The sequence below is a fragment of the Oncorhynchus keta genome, chromosome 24, assembly GCF_023373465.1.
Source record: "Oncorhynchus keta strain PuntledgeMale-10-30-2019 chromosome 24, Oket_V2, whole genome shotgun sequence".
Classification (NCBI taxonomy): Eukaryota; Metazoa; Chordata; class Actinopteri; order Salmoniformes; family Salmonidae; genus Oncorhynchus; species Oncorhynchus keta.
This window is the reverse complement of record NC_068444.1, coordinates 24,549,200-24,567,049: the sequence shown is the minus strand read 5'-3', so window position 1 is coordinate 24,567,049 and position 17,850 is coordinate 24,549,200. Positions and strand designations below refer to the sequence as shown.

General features: G+C 42.1%; 1 protein-coding gene across 1 annotated transcript; it reads right to left on the bottom strand.

Annotated features, from left to right (window-relative positions):
- Nucleotides 1-175: 175 nt before the first annotated feature.
- agt (angiotensinogen) lies at nucleotides 176-8,445 on the bottom strand. The gene is made up of 5 exons (XM_035801168.2): nucleotides 8,300-8,445; nucleotides 2,800-3,609; nucleotides 2,396-2,669; nucleotides 1,544-1,700; nucleotides 176-1,283 (listed from the first exon to the last, which is right to left on the bottom strand). Exons 2-5 carry the CDS (start codon nucleotides 3,569-3,571, stop codon nucleotides 1,107-1,109), a joined length of 1,380 nt encoding a protein of 459 aa, XP_035657061.1. The 5' UTR covers nucleotides 3,572-3,609; nucleotides 8,300-8,445; the 3' UTR covers nucleotides 176-1,106.
- Nucleotides 8,446-17,850: the final 9,405 nt, after the last annotated feature.

Sequence of the window (17,850 nt, the reverse complement as noted above, 5' to 3'; positions counted from 1 at the left end):
CAGTTCATTTGAGAGACAGGGATCCGACTTCATTATTTACGGTCTAGTTTTGCGAAGAGGTTTGTCATTATTAGCCCCATGTTATCTAAACCTTTAAGTCTCAGGAGAAATATAGTCAGTAGCTGTTCCCTTTCTTTTAAAGGATTTTTCAAGACAAATGGACATTTCAACAATAGAGAAACAATGTTTTATTCATGCAATCGCAACAAAACAAACTCTTAGCATAATAGAATATACAAATTCAGACCTTTCAATAATCCTATCAACCATGTCTACCTTAATCATAGCAAACAGTAAGTACATTGCTGTAATTCTACAATGTATATTAGACACAAAGATCTGCATAATGTTAGATATAGGTGTCGGGAAGGCCCTAAAAATTGTCAAAGACTCCAGCCATCCTAGTCATAGACTGTTCTCTCTGCTACCACACAGCAAGTGGTACCAGAGTGCCAAGTCTAGGTCCAAGAGGCTTCTAAACAGCTTCTACCCCCAAGCCATAAGACTCCTGAACAGCGAATCAAATCTGGCTACCCAGACTATTTGCACCCCCCCTTGCTGCTACTACTCTCTGTTATTATCTATGCATAGTCACTTTAATAACTCTACATGTACATAATTACCTCAGTTACCTCAACACTGGTGCCCCCCTGAAAATTGACTCTGTACCGGTACCCCCTGTATATAGCCCCGCTATTGTTATTTACTGCTGCCCTTTAATTATTTGTTATTCTTATCTCTTACTTTTTTAGGGATTTTCTTAAAACTGTGTTGTTGGTTAAGGGCTTGTAAGTAAGCACTTCACTGTAAGGTCTACTACACCTGTGGTATTTGGCGCATGTGACAAATACAATTTGATTTGATTTGAATGTGCTCTATGTGAATACATTACATCTTAATACAGCGTAATATTGTGTTTTTTCACAAACATGACGCATGATGTATACATAAGTTCTTAACTCCTGGAATAAATGATCATACTAGTAAGGGAACATGCAATATTGCATTGATTTGTCAGTACAAACCCGCAAGTCTGCTGATCCAGGAGGCTTTCATGTGCATTCTTCTGCAGTTGGTCACAGATTTGTTATGTTGATGTAGAAGCCCTAAAGAGTCGGGTTTCTTATTTTTCCCAGCATGAGAATGGCATTGGAGTTTCCCTCTACAATAGCGAAGAAGAAGGGCCTGTTGACAGTGAATTTGAGGGGAACCCCTTCATCTTGGGTCTTGTCTTGAGTCTCAGCACCACCTTCAGCCATCTCAAACATGACTTTGTTGAACACCTGGAAGAGATGCACTACTCCAATGAGCTCCAAGTCACCATTAGATTCCAACAAATTATTGCAAAAGACTATAGGAGTACTAGAGTACCAACAGTTCTTTCCCCCATTCTCTCTCTTGTCTATTTGCATTCACCACACATAGTAGGCTGCAATTTGTTTAAGGCACTGTTTAGTTTAGTATCTATCTGCTCCCTATCACAGGTTTATGTAAACATATTTTTGTTGTTCCAATACCACTAAGGGGGAAATCTAGATCTTACCTTATCAACACTGAACGGCTTCTTACTGCTGAGTCTCTCAAACTCAGCATCTGAACCCAGCAGACTTTTCTCAATCTCAGCTGCCATGTCAAAGAGCAATGACCTTAGGTCAGTCAAGGCTGTCATGGAGAACTTGGGCAGAGACAGTTCCAGGAACCTACAGGGAAAACAACAGACCAGTTTGCACTGCTTATTTCTGTCCTTATTCCTGATAGCTGCTACAGTACATGTTCCATTAAAGCTGGAATCCTTAGTTGCTACATCCATTTAAGGACTTAGAAATTAATTATATATACCCATTGATTCTTGAAGAATATAACCTATAAATGCCTCATGAGCTTAGTTTAACCCCGTCAGAATCCAAAATATAAGCTTGTTTTACTCCATTGTTTGCAAACAATGTAATTGTAAACAAACATTGTATGCCTTCAAAACTTGGTTAAAATTATAATGTTGATATAATGGATGGCCAGTCCTTGCATCCATAGGCTCTGTCTTTGAATTTGAGAGTGGTTACATTTTTCCAGGCCCATACTTCTGCTTTTTACCCAAACACAGGCGGGATGACGGCTTTATTATTGTTTCAATTAAGGATTCTACTTTTAAAATAGCTTAATATTGATCAATTGATTTTGTCTTTCCACAAATCTTTGTGGCGCAAAGTGTGAACTGGTGTCAATTGTCAAAAAATAGATATTCTCCTCGGGACAGAAATATATTGAGCTCCAATATTTCAGTAATAGTTATCAATGTTTAATGCAGCACATAATACAGCACTTGTAGGTGTCATCATAGGTAACATAAATCTGTCAGAAACATTGCAAGATGGAGCTCAGATATTTTCTGACTTACCCCTCCTTCAGATGCCTGTTCCAGCCAGAGATGATGTCTGACTGTAGTCGAGACTCCATGTCATGCAGGCTGCTCCCCTCGTGAGGCAGCACCAGCAGCATGTAGGCCCGTTTGCTCAGAGATAGTTTCACCACGGTGCACTTCCTGTCTTTATCATTCAGGTACTTGTAGGTGCCTGTGTGGGTCATGAGAGGGACCATGACAGTTGTTGTTGCATCAACCTTGAACTCCTGCATGGTAGTTTTCTCTGTCTGGAACGCCTTCCTCCAGTTGCCTGAAAAAGGGAAAAATAGCTTGTTTGTTGCTTATGATGTGGAACTGTTTTTGTCTGCTGCTGCAATATTTTGACACTGCTATTGTACTGTATGTGACTTTTGGCTTGTGTGAAAACTATGAGTGTTTACCTTTGAAATGGACAGAGCTGACAAACAGTAGATCTGTGGTTGAGCTAAGGTCCTTGAACAGGCTCGTGATTTTCCTGTCTGATGTCTTCTGGATGAAGTTGTTGATCTGGGTCTCAGCTTCCTGGGGTTGGGAGAAATCCACTGCTCTGATGTACGAGGCATCAGAGAAGTCCTGGGTGCCTTGGACAAAGTCCTTCGAGAGGTCAGCGCCCTTGCGAGCAAAGGCCCACACACAAGTGTTGATCTCATCCTTGGGCCCATCCACCAGGGAATTGATGTCCTGCAGAGTGCGAAGAACATTGTGGCCGTCCACTAGGGAGACACAGTCGTTTCTGTCCGTGTCCCTGTTCAGGCCCAGCAGCTGCTGGTAAGGGATGGCTGTTTTTTTGGAGGCCCCCAGGTACAAGGTGACTAGAGAGCCAAAGGTGTTCATGGGCGAGAGCAAGGTGTTGGAGTCCTTTTGCTTGCTGCTCAGAGCCTTGTACATCCGGAGGCCCAGAGAGTTGAGCAGCTCTGCCAGTACAGCAGTGCGCTGAGTGACGTTCTGTTTCAGTCTGTCAGTGCCTGAGAAGTCTCGAGTGTCAGGCACCACACTGTCATTGTTAAGGGGGGTCAAAGGGACAGTCTCCAGAGGTTTGGTCACTTCGGTTTTGATGGTCTCACAGCTGACGTTCTCAGAGGCGAAGAGGTTAAATGGGTGGACATATACACGGTTCGCTAGGCCTACCGAGAGGCAGGAGAGCAGAAGGAGAGGGCAAAATATATGATGCATGTTCTGCCTTTTTGGCCAGAAATTTCCTTTGAATATTTCTGTGAAGAGATAGAAAAGGGTCATAGGGTTAATTCTGTCAGTGCCTGTTACTATTTCAAGCCATGGCTTTGTTATCAATGTTTACCATCTCAAATCAGGATTGGCTGCCTGGAACATTGAGCTGAGGTCACTTGTCTAGAACACACCCCCGCAGGTAAGGACACCAGATAGCATATGAACACGTCATAAGCCATTAAAAACATGTTTAGAAGAACAGGAAATTAGCTTTAAAATTGCAACATTTTCTCTCAGCCTCATAGCAAATATTTAGAATAGCAGGAAATTAGCTCTAAACAGAAACATTTTCTCTTAGACTCATGGCAAAATGTTTAGAATAGCAGGAAATTAGCTCGAAACAGAAACATTTTCTCTTAGACTCATGGCAAAATGTTTAGAATAGCAGGAAATTAGCTCTAAACAGAAACATTTTCTCTCAGCCTCATGGCAAAATGTTTAGAATAGCAGGAAATGAGCTCTAAACAGAAACATTTTCTCTCAGCCTCATGGCAAAATGTTTAGAATAGCAGGAAATTAGCTCTAAAAAGAAACATTTTCTCTTAGACTCATGGCAAAATGCAGGCTTGCTAAGCGGGGGTCTAAGCGTAGGGCAGCGAAATTGCACTACGCTACTGGCTGAGGTCTGTTTGTCAGTGATTGATTTATTTTTACTTTATCTGTCCTTTTCTTTTTGGACAGTGAATGGGATGCTGGCTCGCCTTCAGCTGCAGAGGTCAGTGGGTTAGAGGTTAGGCCATAGCAAGTACATATGGAACTGACCACAAAGAAAAACATCTTAGCCACTATTCAAACATACGTCCAACCCTAAATTCTGATTATATAGATCTGCTAAGGGGAGCTAATTAATATCTTGGCTTAGACAACTCTTGCATCCCAATTAGCAAAATGACATTGAAAATATATTTATTGTAGGTTCTGAATGATAGGTGGAAATACATAAGAATATTTTCCGTGCGTTGAAAATATGTATTTTCCAGACATTGAAAGGAAATGTTCTGGACATTGAAAATATGTATTTTCCAGACATTGAAAGGAAATGTTCTGGACATTGAAAATATGTATTTTCCGACCGTTGATTTCAGGTAAATTTTCGGTTCCAATTTAAAGTTGAAAATATGTATTTTCCAGACGTTGAAATCAGGTTCATTTTCGGTTCTAAATGAAAGTTGAAAATAAATAATTTACGGACTCGATTCTATGGCCAAATTTTAACGACACATACATTCTCAATAAGTAAGCATTATATCACAATAATATTTGTTCTATCCATGTAAAATTCAACTGAAGATCTGCTCCCATCTATCACATGCATTTACATTACATTTTCTAAAGCTTATAAAACTGGTGGCAACATAGTCCAACCTATAGAGTAAACCAACAGACCACTTCAACTACAATAACATTCTCAGTAACGGTTACAGAAATATATTTGTTATTTCTATGACTGTGATATGTTGTTGTTTATCTACCTGTTGTTTATCTAGAGCACAGTAGAGTACAGTACAGTTAAATTCAGTAGAGTACAGCACAGTTTAGTTCAGTAGAGTAGAGTACATTCGAGTAAATTAGGGTACAATATAGTACATTATACTACTCTACACTCTACTGTGCTGAACTATACTTTACTGTACTCTACTGTGCTCTAATGTATTGTACTGCACTCTACTGTACTGTAGTATGCTCTACTTTTATTTACTGTACTGTACTCTGCTGTGCTGTAATGTGCAGTACTGTAATGTACTCTGCTGTGCTCTACTGTACTGTACTGTGCTGTCCAAACTTGTGAAACATAGATGTCTATAATCGGTCAAATTTGATCTGGTCCGGACGTGAACCAAACATAGACGTCTAAGTTTGGGCAAAATTAAGGCTGGTACGGACTGAACCAAACAAAAGACGGCAGCGTCAGTCCATGCTAAGTGGGATAGGCCTACTTATCCATAAATACCACTTTTTTCAAATGATCACTCCATATTGTTACTTAACCATAGCCAATGAAATGTACTTTATTATTTGTGTTGAATGACTACCAAATAATGAGAGTTCTGGAAGTGCAGAACAAACACAAGAGGCTCCTCTTTCTGGGAATACATGGCCTGGATTAATGATTAGGTTTACAGTAAGCAAAGATATTGGGTCATTTAAATAAATAAAAAGTTATCTTTTTTGTACACTATGTTTGAATGCTTCCCTTCTCCTTCCCTTTTCTTAAACAAGGTACAGAAAATGTTTCCAACAAATACAGTATTGTATGGTAAAACCCAGAAGTGTTGCTGGAGTAAGTCTCCTTGTTCTAATTTAAAACTTGAAGACATTCACTATCTTGATAAACAGAGGTGTCTGGCAACATGACTGAATACAAACAGTGCAGCTATTCCCTCCGCAAGGCTATTAAACAAGCTAAGCGTCAGTACAGAGACAAAGTGGAATCTCAATTCAATGGCTCAGACACAAGAGGCATGTGGCAGGGTCTACAGTCAATCACGGACTACAAGATGAAATCCAGCCCAGTCACGGACCAGGATGTCTTGCTCCCAGGCAGACTAAATAACTTTTTGCCCGCTTTGAGGACAATACAGTGCCACTGACACGGCCTGCAACGGAAACATGCGGTCTCTCCTTCACTGCAGCCGAGGTGAGTAAGACATTTAAACGTGTTAACCCTCGCAAGGCTGCAGGCCCAGACGGCATCCCCAGCCGCGCCCTCAGAGCATGCGCAGACCAGCTGGCCGGTGTGTTTACGGACATATTCAATCAATCCCTATACCAGTCTGCTGTTCCCACATGCTTCAAGAGGGCCACCATTGTTCCTGTTCCCAAGAAAGCTAAGGTAACTGAGCTAAACGACTACCGCCCGTAGCACTCACTTCCGTCATCATGAAGTGTTTTGAGAGACTAGTCAAGGACCATATCACCTCCACCCTACCTGACACCCTAGACCCACTCCAATTTGCTTACCGCCCAAATAGGTCCACAGACGATGCAATCTCAACCACACTGCACACTGCCCTAACCCACCTGGACAAGAGGAATACCTATGTGAGAATGCTGTTCATCGACTACAGCTCGGCATTCAACACCATAGTACCCTCCAAGCTCGTCATCAAGCTCGAGACCCTGGGTCTCGACCCCGCCCTGTGCAACTGGGTACTGGACTTCCTGACGGGCCGCCCCCAGGTGGTGAGGGTAGGCAACAACATCTCCTCCCCGCTGATCCTCAACACGGGGCCCCACAAGGGTGCGTTCTGAGCCCTCTCCTGTACTCCCTGTTCACCCACGACTGCGTGGCCACGCACGCCTCCAACTCAATCATCAAGTTTGCGGACGACACAACAGTGGTAGGCTTGATTACCAACAACGACGAGACGGCCTACAGGGAGGAGGTGAGGGCCCTCGGAGTGTGGTGTCAGGAAAATAACCTCACACTCAACGTCAACAAAACTAAGGAGATGATTGTGGACTTCAGGAAACAGCAGAGGGAACACCCCCTATCCACATCGATGGAACAGTAGTGGAGAGGGTAGCTAGTTTTAAGTTCCTCGGCATACACATCACAGACAAACTGAATTGGTCCACTCACACTGACAGCGTCGTGAAGAAGGCGCAGCAGCGCCTATTCAACCTCAGGAGGCTGAAGAAATTCGGCTTGTCACCAAAAGCACTCACAAACTTCTACAGATGCACAATCGAGAGCATCCTGGCGGGCTGTATCACCGCCTGGTACGGCAACTGCTCCGCCCTCAACCGTAAGGCTCTCCAGAGGGTAGTGAGGACTGCACAACGCATCACCGGGGGCAAACTACCTGCCCTCCAGGACACCTACACCACCCGTTGTTACAGGAAGGCCATAAAGATCATCAAGGACATCAACCACCCGAACCACTGCCTGTTCACCCCGCTATCATCCAGAAGGCGAGGTCAGTACAGGTGCATCAAAGCTGGGACCGAGAGACTGAAAAACAGCTTCTATCTCAAGGCCATCAGACTGTTAAACAGCCACCACTAACATTGAGTGGCTGCTGCCAACACACTGTCATTGACACTGACCCAACTCCAGCCATTTTAATAATGGGAATTGATGGGAAATTATGTAAATATATCACTAGCCACTTTAAACAATGCTACCTTATATAATGTTACTTACCCTACATTATTCATCTCATATGCATATGTATATACTGTACTCTACATCATCGACTGCATCCTTATGTAATACATGTATCACTAGCCACTTTAACTATGCCACTTTGTTTACTTTGTCTACACACTCATCTCATATGTATATACTGTACTCGATACCATCTACTGTATGCTGCTCTGTACCATCACTCATTCATATATCCTTATGTACATGTTCCTTATCCCCTTACACTGTGTATAAGACAGTAGTTTTGGAATTGTTAGTTAGATTACTTGTTGGTTATCACTGCATTGTCGGAACTAGAAGCACAAGCATTTCGCTACACTCGCATTTAACATCTGCTAACCATGTGTATGTGACAAATAAAATTTGATTTGATTTGATGTCAATATTTTTTACATAGATTTTTAAGACAAATCATATTCCCTCTCTCATGTCTCCTGAATCACAGCTTTTTGACACTCTATAAACGCAAACACTGTACTTCTGTACAAGTACATTGAAAGTGAATTGAGAAAGCTTTGCCTTACCTTGTGATGGCTTGCTATTGCTGTAGCCTAACTGAGGTCAGCAGTGGACTTGCTGTCTGTCTTAAAAAAATGAATAGCTCTGAACCCCTGAGTTACTCATTAACTAGACCATTGCGTCACTGAGTATTCTGTGATGTTCCAGAGTGTCTTTTGTACTTGCTGATAAATAAATTGCTCAGAGCAGAAGACCACCCTGTTGTCCTTGTGCCCAATGTATTTACTCTGAACATGACGCAAGCAGTGGTTTGCGGGATTAACTGACTTTCACAAGAGGAAACCAGGAAATTGTGTCAGACAGGTTTTCCATTTCTTGGGTTGGAATCACAAAGTGTGTAAGAAAAATACAATGCGTTTGTGTATGTTTGTGTTCTTGGTGCATTGCAGCAAGCCGCTCTCTCCACTGGCTTCCAGTTGAAGCTCGCATCCGCTACAAGACCATGGTGCTTGCCTACGGAGCTGTGAGGGGAACGGCACCTCAGTACCTCCAGGCTCTGATCAGGCCCTACACCCAAACAAGGGCACTGCGTTCATCCACCTCTGGCCTGCTCGCCTCCCTACCACTGAGGAAGTACAGTTCCCGCTCAGCCCAGTCAAAACTGTTCGCTGCTCTGGCTCCCCAATGGTGGAACACACTCCCTCACGACGCCAGGACAGCGGAGTCAATCACCACCTTCCGGAGACACCTGAAACCCCACCTCTTTAAGGAATACCTAGGATAGGATAAAGTAATCCTTCTCACCCCCCTAAAAGATTTAGATGCACTATTGTAAAGTGGCTGTTCCACTGGATGTCATAAGGTGAATGCACCAATTTGTAAGTCGCTCTGGATAAGAGCGTCTGCTAAATGACTTAAATGTAAAATGTAAATGTAAGCCTTTATAGGAAAAGGTCAACATTATAGTTTGTCTGCACCCACTGAACATCTGTTGTTTTTACATCACAAAATATGATAACACTTTGTTGTCAGCGCCCTAAATAAGGTTTATATCACACATTTTATTTATAGATATAATAAATGATAATGTCAGTTTATGTCAACCACTACACGCTATGCATTACTTGTAAAGAATGTGTTACATACAAACATTAGGAACACTTTTGCCCTCAGAACAGCCTCAACTCATCAGGGCATGGACTCTAAAAGGTGTCGAAAGCGTTCCACAGGGATGCTGGCCCATGTTGACTCCAATGCTTCCCACAGTTGTGTCAAATTGGCTGGATGTCCTTTGGGTGGTGGACCATTCTTGATACACAAGGCACTTAAATGTTTTATCTTGCCCAATCACCCTCCGAATGGCACACATACAACATCAACATCCGACGAGCTTCTCCTTCACGTCTCTATGGATTAAAATGACAATGTCACAATTGTTGCAAGGCTTAAAAATAATTATTTAGCCTGTCTCCTCCCCTTCATCTACACTGATTAAAGTGGATTTAACAAGTGACATCAATAAGGGATCAAAGCTTTCACCGGGATTCAGCTGGTCAGTCTATGTCATTGAAAGAGCAGTTCTTAATGTTTGTATACTCGGTGTACCCAAAATTGTTAGTTAAAATAATAACTATCAAAAAGCAGAGTCCCTTTTTGCTGAAACAATACTGCCACCAACTGAATTGTTTTGGTAACTTCACTTCAATCCAACGTCTGTTCCACGTTGGTTCATTTTAATTTTATTGAAGTGACATGGAAACAACTTTGATTCAACCTGTGCGTGCCCAGTGGGATGTTTCGTATTGATGAAAATATTGTAATATGGAGTTGGGTTATGGTGGATTATGTTAATCGTTTATGGTGGATTATGTTATTCTGTCTTTATCATTCATTTAGATATTATTACTCTGAACACACATTTACATAAGTATTCACACCCCTGAGTCAATTCTTTGTAGAATAACTTTTAGCAATTACAGCTTTATGGGTAAGTCTCTAAGAGCTTTCTACACCTGGATTGTGCAACATTTGCCAATTATTATTTTCAAAATTCTTCAAGCTCTATCAAATTGGTTCTGATCATTGCTAGACAACCATTTTCAGGTTTTGCCATAGATTGTCAAGTAGATTAAGGTCAATAATCTAAAACACAAGGCCACTCAGGAACATTCATTGTCTTCTTGGTAAGCAACTCCAGTGTAGATTTGGCCTTGTGTTTTAGGTTATTGTCCTGCTGAAAGGTGAATTAATCTCCTAGTGTCTGGTGGGAAGCAGATTGAACCAGGTTTCCCTCTAGGATTTTGCCTGTTCTAAGCTCTATTCTGTTTCTTTTATCCCCCCAAAATTGCTGATGACAAGCATAACCTTAACGCGATGCAGGCACCACCATGCTTGAAGATATGAAGAGTGGTACTTAGTGATGTTTTGTGTTGGACTTGCCCCAAACATAACGTTTTGTATTCAGGACATAAAGTTAATTTCTTTGCCACATTTTTTGTCATTTTACTTTATTGCGTTATTGTAAAAAGGATGCGTGTTTTGGAATATTTTTATTCTGTACAGGCTTCCTTCTTTTCACTCTGTCAATAAGGTTAGTATGGTGGAGAAACTACAATGTTGTTGATCCATCCTCAGTTTTCTCCAATCACAGACATTAAACTCTGTAACTGTAACGGTTTCCTTCCTCTTCGGCAACTGAGTTAGGAAGGACGCCTGTATCTTTGTACTGACTGGGTGTATTGATCAAATCAAATCAAATTGTATTGGTCACATACACATGTTTAGCAAATGTTAATGCGAGTGTAGCGAAATTGTTGTGCTTCTAGATCCGACAGTGCAGTAATATCTAAAAAGTAATCTAACAATTCCACAACAACTACCTAGTACACACAAATCTAAAGGCATGGAATAAGAATATGTACATATAAATATATGGATGAGCGATGACCGAGTAGCATAGGCAAGATGCAATAGATGGTATAAGTTACAGTATATACATATGAGATGAGTAATGTAAGATATGTAAACATTATGAAAGTGGCCATTGATTTGAGTCTGTATGTAGGCAGTCTGATGGCCTTGAGATAGAAGCTATTTTTCAGTCTCTCAGTCCCAGCTTTGATGCACCTGTACTGACCTCGCCTTCTGGATGGTAGTGGGGTGAACAGGCAGTAGCTTGGGTGGTTGTTGTCCGTGATGATCTTTTTGGCCTTCCTGTGATATTGGGTGCTGTAGGTGTCCTGGAGGGCAGGTAGTTTGACCCTGGTGATGCGTTGTGCAGACCACACCACCCTCTGGAGAGCCTTGTGGTTGAGGTAGATGCCTACTGGACAACTTTTATATTTATTGCTTTTAAATCTTTATAATTCATTTTTATCTTATTAACACTTTGTTCTTGCTAGCTATTTGTGTAGGTAGCTATAAAGTAAACACAATGATAGCCAATCCATTTGGGAGCCAGGCGGACCCACTGAGGAGCCAGGCCCAGTCCATCATAAAGAGGTTTTCTCCACAAAAGCACTTTATTACAGACAGAAATACTCCTCAGCACCCAACCCCCCTACGTGGTCTGCGGTTGTGAGGCAGGACAGGACGTACTGCCAAATTCTCTAAAATGACGTTGGAGGCGGCTTGTGGTAGAGAAATTAACATTCAATTCTCTGGACATTCCTGCAGTCAGCATGCCAATTGCATGCTCCCTCAAAACTTGAGTCATCTGTGACATTGTGTTCATTGACAAAACTGCACATTTTAGAGTGGCCTTTTATTTTCCCCAGCTCAAGGTGCACCTGTGTAATGATCATGCTGTTTAACCAGCTTCTTGATATGCCACACCTGTCAGGTGGATGGATTATGTTGATAAAGGACGAAATGCTCACTAACAGGGATGTAAAACAAATTCTGCACAAAATTTGAGATAAATAACATTTGTATCCGTATGGAATATTTCTTTGATTTCAGCTCATGAAAAAAGGGACTAGCACTTTACATGTTGTGTTTATATTTTTGTTCAGTGTAGTTTTGCTTGCTGAAATTGAAGTAATTATTTATTTTAGTCAAATGAAAAAGATAGGGTTTAATGAACGACACTGAAATGGGTTACAAAGGTTGTCGACTACACCTGTTTACGAAGCATGTGACAAATACAATTTGATTTCATTTGAGATGGTTAGGGAAGACATACTTTGTTTGTGAGATATTCCATAACATTCAGAAGAGCAGTATGAACACCATATCTGTTTAGTTTCTTGATTTAACAAACACAGGTGTGACAATGTTTATATGTTTCACAAGACCATTGATGTAGTCATAATGTTCTCACACAGTACGTGCGCACAATGTCAAGGCTTTGGCCAATATGGTAATATGATCTACATAATTTTGTTTGAAGTTATTTTTATCAACAGGAGAAGGCAATATCACCCCCAATAGCAACCCCTACAAAAATGTCCATTAATTATAATCTACATAATAATGAATATTTCCTGTTTCTGCAGGATTATTTCGCTGCTGTAGCAGACTGGATAACATTTTGATCCTATACCTGTACTGTAGAGTAATGGCAGGAAATGCTGGATGTTTTCTGGGAGATATGGTAGTTTCTGAAAAAGCCACAAGAGGGGGAAAAGCTCCTTCTGTTTGAGTTCACTGCCTGTGTCTGTTGTATCTGAAATGTATCTCAAACAGTGGAGGCTGCTGAGGGGAGGATGGCTCATAATAATGGCCAGAATGGAGTGAATGGAATGTTATCAAACACGTCATGTGTTTGAGACCATTCCTTTCCAGCCATTACACGCCATTCCAGACATTATTATGAGTCGTCCTCCCCTTAGCAGCCTCCACTGATATCAAGCCAACATGTCGGCAGGCAGCCTAGCGGTTAAGAGCATTGGGCCAGTAACCGAAAGGTCACTGGTTAGAATCCCAGAGTTGACTAGGTGAAAAATCTTCTGATGTACCATTGAGTAAGGCACTTAACCCTAATTGCTCATGTAAATCGCTCTGGATTAGAATGTCTGCTAAATGACAAAAAATATATTTGCATAATTTATTCAATAAGAATTATTCATCTAACACTGTTGTGGTCTTCTTATACACATAATAGTACAAGGCCACACATCACCACAATACATGTCTACTTGGAAATAATAGACTGTTCCTCCTTACACTAAATTAGTCATGTAATTACGCAGTCAGGAAGGCAGGCAGTGTAGCACGCTGTGCACATTGTGCCCTTTTTGTACAATACTCCCAAAATAGACATTTAGTTTAAATTTTACACCCCAAATGACTACGCATCAGACTTTCTGTGCCCTTTGCTACTGCCTATGTTTAACACAATACAGCTTTTTATATTGTGGTAGTACTTGTGTTTTCAACATATCTAGCATTGCATTCAATCATAGCTAGGTCATTAACAATGTACATTATGTCATGTAAATGATGCTCAGACTACATTCTGTGAGAATTTGTACTGTAGCAGGCTCCTTGGTTTCTCAACAGGCCTAACTGGTGTGGTAATATAGTATCAATAAACATCAAAACATGCTATGTTTGTGTGTTAATTACTACATGGTTACAGCTGGATTAGTTAGGGGGAAATTATTTTCTAGGAAAGTACAACCCTTTACTAGGACCTGTAGTAACTGCGGGTGGTGCTGGATTGAAACCGCAGAGTGGAGCAAGGGAAGTGAGCTCCTTTCTCTTAAAGCAATCAGTCCCTAACCTGGGATGACTTGGAAAGTGCCAGAAAGGAAATGAAAGTGAAAGAGGGTAATCTAAGCAGTTAGCAGTTAGAATGATAACATTATAAGCTCTATACAGTATCTCTATGCAGGCAGCTGTGTGGGTACACAGATGGCTGCCTCTAACTAAGATAATTTCAGAGTGATTCGGCTGATGTGCTCAATTAATTGTCTCTAGCTGACTGGGACTATTTCAACACAGCAGAACACCATCCCAAAGTTTTCCTCCCCTGAAATGATCTTCCCTCAGCTGTTGATCGTATCGCCTCATGGATTGTAAGTCGCTCTGGATAAGAGCGTCTGCTAAATGACTTAAATGTAATGTAAATGATTGGAGAACCTGGTTGATCCTGGTCTAATTTGAGAGCAGATATTTATGTCCGGATCAAGTTGTCCCACTACATTCCTGTTTTATTGTCATTGTTTTCGAGTCATATCCAAATCAAATCAAATCAAATCCTCATCTTGAGTTATGACCAACATAGAGTGAAGCTTCTGGGATAAAGTAGGACAAGTATTTGTAGGACAAGTAAAACAAGTATTTTCACCCAACATTGAAGTTACAACTTCAATATCTCTTTGTGAAGTAGATTACAGTTGTGCCAGAGAGTCACTGTTAGACAACTTATCTGAGTTCAATCTGTTTTGAAGGGCCTGCCATTGTGAAGTGTTCAGTCTGCTGGCATAGCGTTACAGTAAATTAGTCTTGAGCCTGTCCATCAGGCCCTTACATGAACAGACATATATTCCTGGCTTTACCCCCACTAACCTGCGGGGGAGGCAGGGAAAACGGCTCCAACATCTTCCTTGCTCAAGTTTCCAAGTGTTATGAGCTCTCTTGAATGCAAAATCGTGGCCCTGTGAGACGGCGATGCCATGTCACAGGGCCACAAAGTGTGTGTGGGTGTCATCATCAAACACACAAAGGGTAGATTTCTAAGCTGGGTCTTATTAACATGACTCAGGATAAGACACAGATGCAGACACAGATGCAGACACAGATGCAGACACAGGAGGCAGACAGTTCGAATCTCAGATGTTTATTACAAAACAGGGGGCAGGCAAATGGCAGGTCTAGGGCAGGCAGAGGTCGGTATTCCAAGACAGCGCCAATAAGGGATAGAACGGCAGGTAGACTCAGGGTCAGGGCAGGCAGAATGGTCAGAACCCGGAGGACTAGAAAACGGAAACTAGAGATGCTGCTGAAAATGGGAGAACGCTGGTAAGACTTGATAAGATAAGACGAACTAGCAGCAGATCAACAGAAAACGCAGATATAGTAAGTACACAGGGGAAAATGGGGGGAAATGGGAGACACCCGGTGGGGGGGTGGAGAAAGCCTTATGTTTTTTAATTGCTTATAAAAGGTTTATTTAGTTTTGCTGTCTTTACAGTTATAGTAATGACTTATCCTCATGGGTCAAGTTACAAAATAGTTCTGAATATCTGCATCTATGCTGCTGCCACATATCATACTTTGTTCCATGACCATGGTTTATAAGTTCCGACAGTAAAACTCAACCTTTAAAAGGTACAGTGTGACTTAAAGTTATACAACAACCTGACTGTGCCACGTCAGTGGCTCACTCTGTTTATCATTGCTTAAAGAGCCTCGAATACAAAGTTGTTTCCGCTGTCACTGTCAAAAATACGTACAGGACTGCCTTACAATTTCCTCCCACATGAGCTGACCCAATTGTCAAACAGTAACTCAGCTCAGTTAATGTCATACTTTAGGTCATTTGTTTCTGGAAGACCAACAGGACAAGGAGGATATTGTCACCATGTTGTAACTTGTAATAATGCTGTTCACACAATAATGATTAAATACAGTGCATTCAATTACCTTTTGTTGAAACACTGGTGGAAATTTAACATGGACTTTGACATTGAGAATTGAGAAGATGCAGCTTTTTCAGTAATGCGGTTCAGTTGTAACACCATTAGGGATGGGAGTGTTGGGGTTTATTTTCAGTGTGTATAATTTACACAATGTCCTAAATTAGGCATCAAGCTGGTCAGGGGCAATAAAGGGCATCAAGCTGGTCAGGGACAATAAAGGGCATCAAGCTGATCATGGATAATAAAGGGCATCAAGCTGGTCAGGGGCAATAAAGGGCATCAAGCTGGTCAGGGGCAATAAAGGGCATCAAGCTGGTCAGGGGCAATAAAGGGCATCAAGCTGGTCAGGGACAATAAAGGGCATCAAGCTGGTCAGGGGCAATAAAGGGCATCAAGCTGGTCAGGGGCAATAAAGGGCATTAAGCTGGTCAGGGGCAATAAAGGGCATCAAGCTGGTCAGGGGCAATAAAGGGCATTAAGCTGGTCAGGGGCAATAAAGGGCATCAAGCTGGTCAGGGGCAATAAAGGGCATTAAGCTGGTCAGGGGCAATAAAGGGCATCAAGCTGGTCAGGGGCAATAAAGGGCATTAAGCTGGTCAGGGGCAATAAAGGGCATCAAGCTGGTCAGGGGCAATAAAGGGCATTAAGCTGGTCAGGGGCAATAAAGGGCATTAAGCTGGTCAGGGGCAATAAAGGGCATCAAGCTGGTCAGGGACAATAAAGGGCATCAAGCTGGTCAGGGACAATAAAGGGCATCAAGCTGGTCAGGGGCAATAAAGGGCATTAAGCTGGTCAGGGGCAATAAAGGGCATCAAGCTGGTCAGGGGCAATAAATGGCCAAGGACTTGGGAACTCTTTGAAGCCTTTGAGGCCTCTTCTCATGTCAACCCTGGCTTTAATGTCTGGCTTTAATGAAGGTTGCAGAGCTCCCTGGGGCGTCAGGTAGCCTGGTGGTTAGAGCGTTAGACTTGTAACCGAAAGGTTGCAAAATCGAATCCCCGAGCTGACAAGGTAAAAATCTGTAGTTGTGCCCCTGAACAAGGCAGTTAACCCACTGTTCCTAGGCCCTCATTGAAAATAAGAATTTGTTCTTAACTGACTTGCCAAGTTAAATAAAGGTAAAATAAAAAATAAATAAAAAACCCCCATGGTTCTTCAGCTATTACATTACCAGGTGTTGGTTCCTGAGAGACAAGACAGGTTGTGAGTGGAATACATAAGTGGCAGTACTTGCAGTCGTTATCTTGTCAAGTATGACTCATTCCTTTTAGAACAATGTCCAATTTCAACACTGCTTAAAAAAAAAGATTTTTCACACATTGGAGATTGGATCCCTCAAACCCACTTGTTCAACGACTTCAACCATCAAGCATGCTCACATAACTTTCCCATTTTTTCTCTGATAATCATGATGGGTATTGACACATGGAGTCTGGGGTGCAGAGATCATCTAAAAATGTAGGTGAATAGCAGCAATGGAATTAGTCTGGCTTTAATGAAGGTTGCAGAGCTCCCTCCCACCCTCCCCCTTTCTCTCTCCTTCCCTCTATATTTCTCTCTTCCCGTGGCCTCAGGCTGCAGCTAAAAGCCCCAGTGGACAGGAAGGTTCCAGACTGGCTCAATCAGGCCCTACTAATGGAGGTAATGGTTGTTGTGTCATCCCCCTGTGCTCCCTGGGCTGCTTCATGGTCAGGTCTACTGCAGAGAGGCAGGCAGCGAGGAACACTGATGAATGTCAGAGAGCTAAAGAGAGAGAGAGAGAGAGAGAGAGAGAGAGAGAGCCATCTCCCTGCACGAGAAAGAGAGAGAGAGAGAGAGAGAGAGAGAGAGAGAGAGAGAGAGAGAGAGAGAGCCATCTCCCTGCATGAGAAAGAGAGAGAGAGAGAGAGAGAAAGAGAGAGAGAGAGAGAGAGAGAGAGAGAGAGAGAGAGAGAGAGACAGCCATAACCCTGCATGAGACAGAGAGAGAGAGAGAGACATCTCCCTGCACGAGAGAGAGAGAGAGAGAAAGAGAGAGAGAGAGAGAGAGC

What these genes read in the sequence shown, in the direction of transcription:
- agt (XM_035801168.2), bottom strand. Translation starts at nt 3,571, where the DNA reads ATGCATCATATATTTTGCCCTCTCCTTCTGCTCTCCTGCCTCTCGGTA. An exon ending in CAGCTCTGTCCATTTCAAAG is followed by an intron (nt 2,670 to 2,799) that starts GTAAACACTCAT and finishes TCCCTTTTTCAG; the next exon opens with GCAACTGGAGGAAGGCGTTC. An exon ending in AACAGGCATCTGAAGGAGGG is followed by an intron (nt 1,701 to 2,395) that starts GTAAGTCAGAAA and finishes TTTTCCCTGTAG; the next exon opens with GTTCCTGGAACTGTCTCTGC.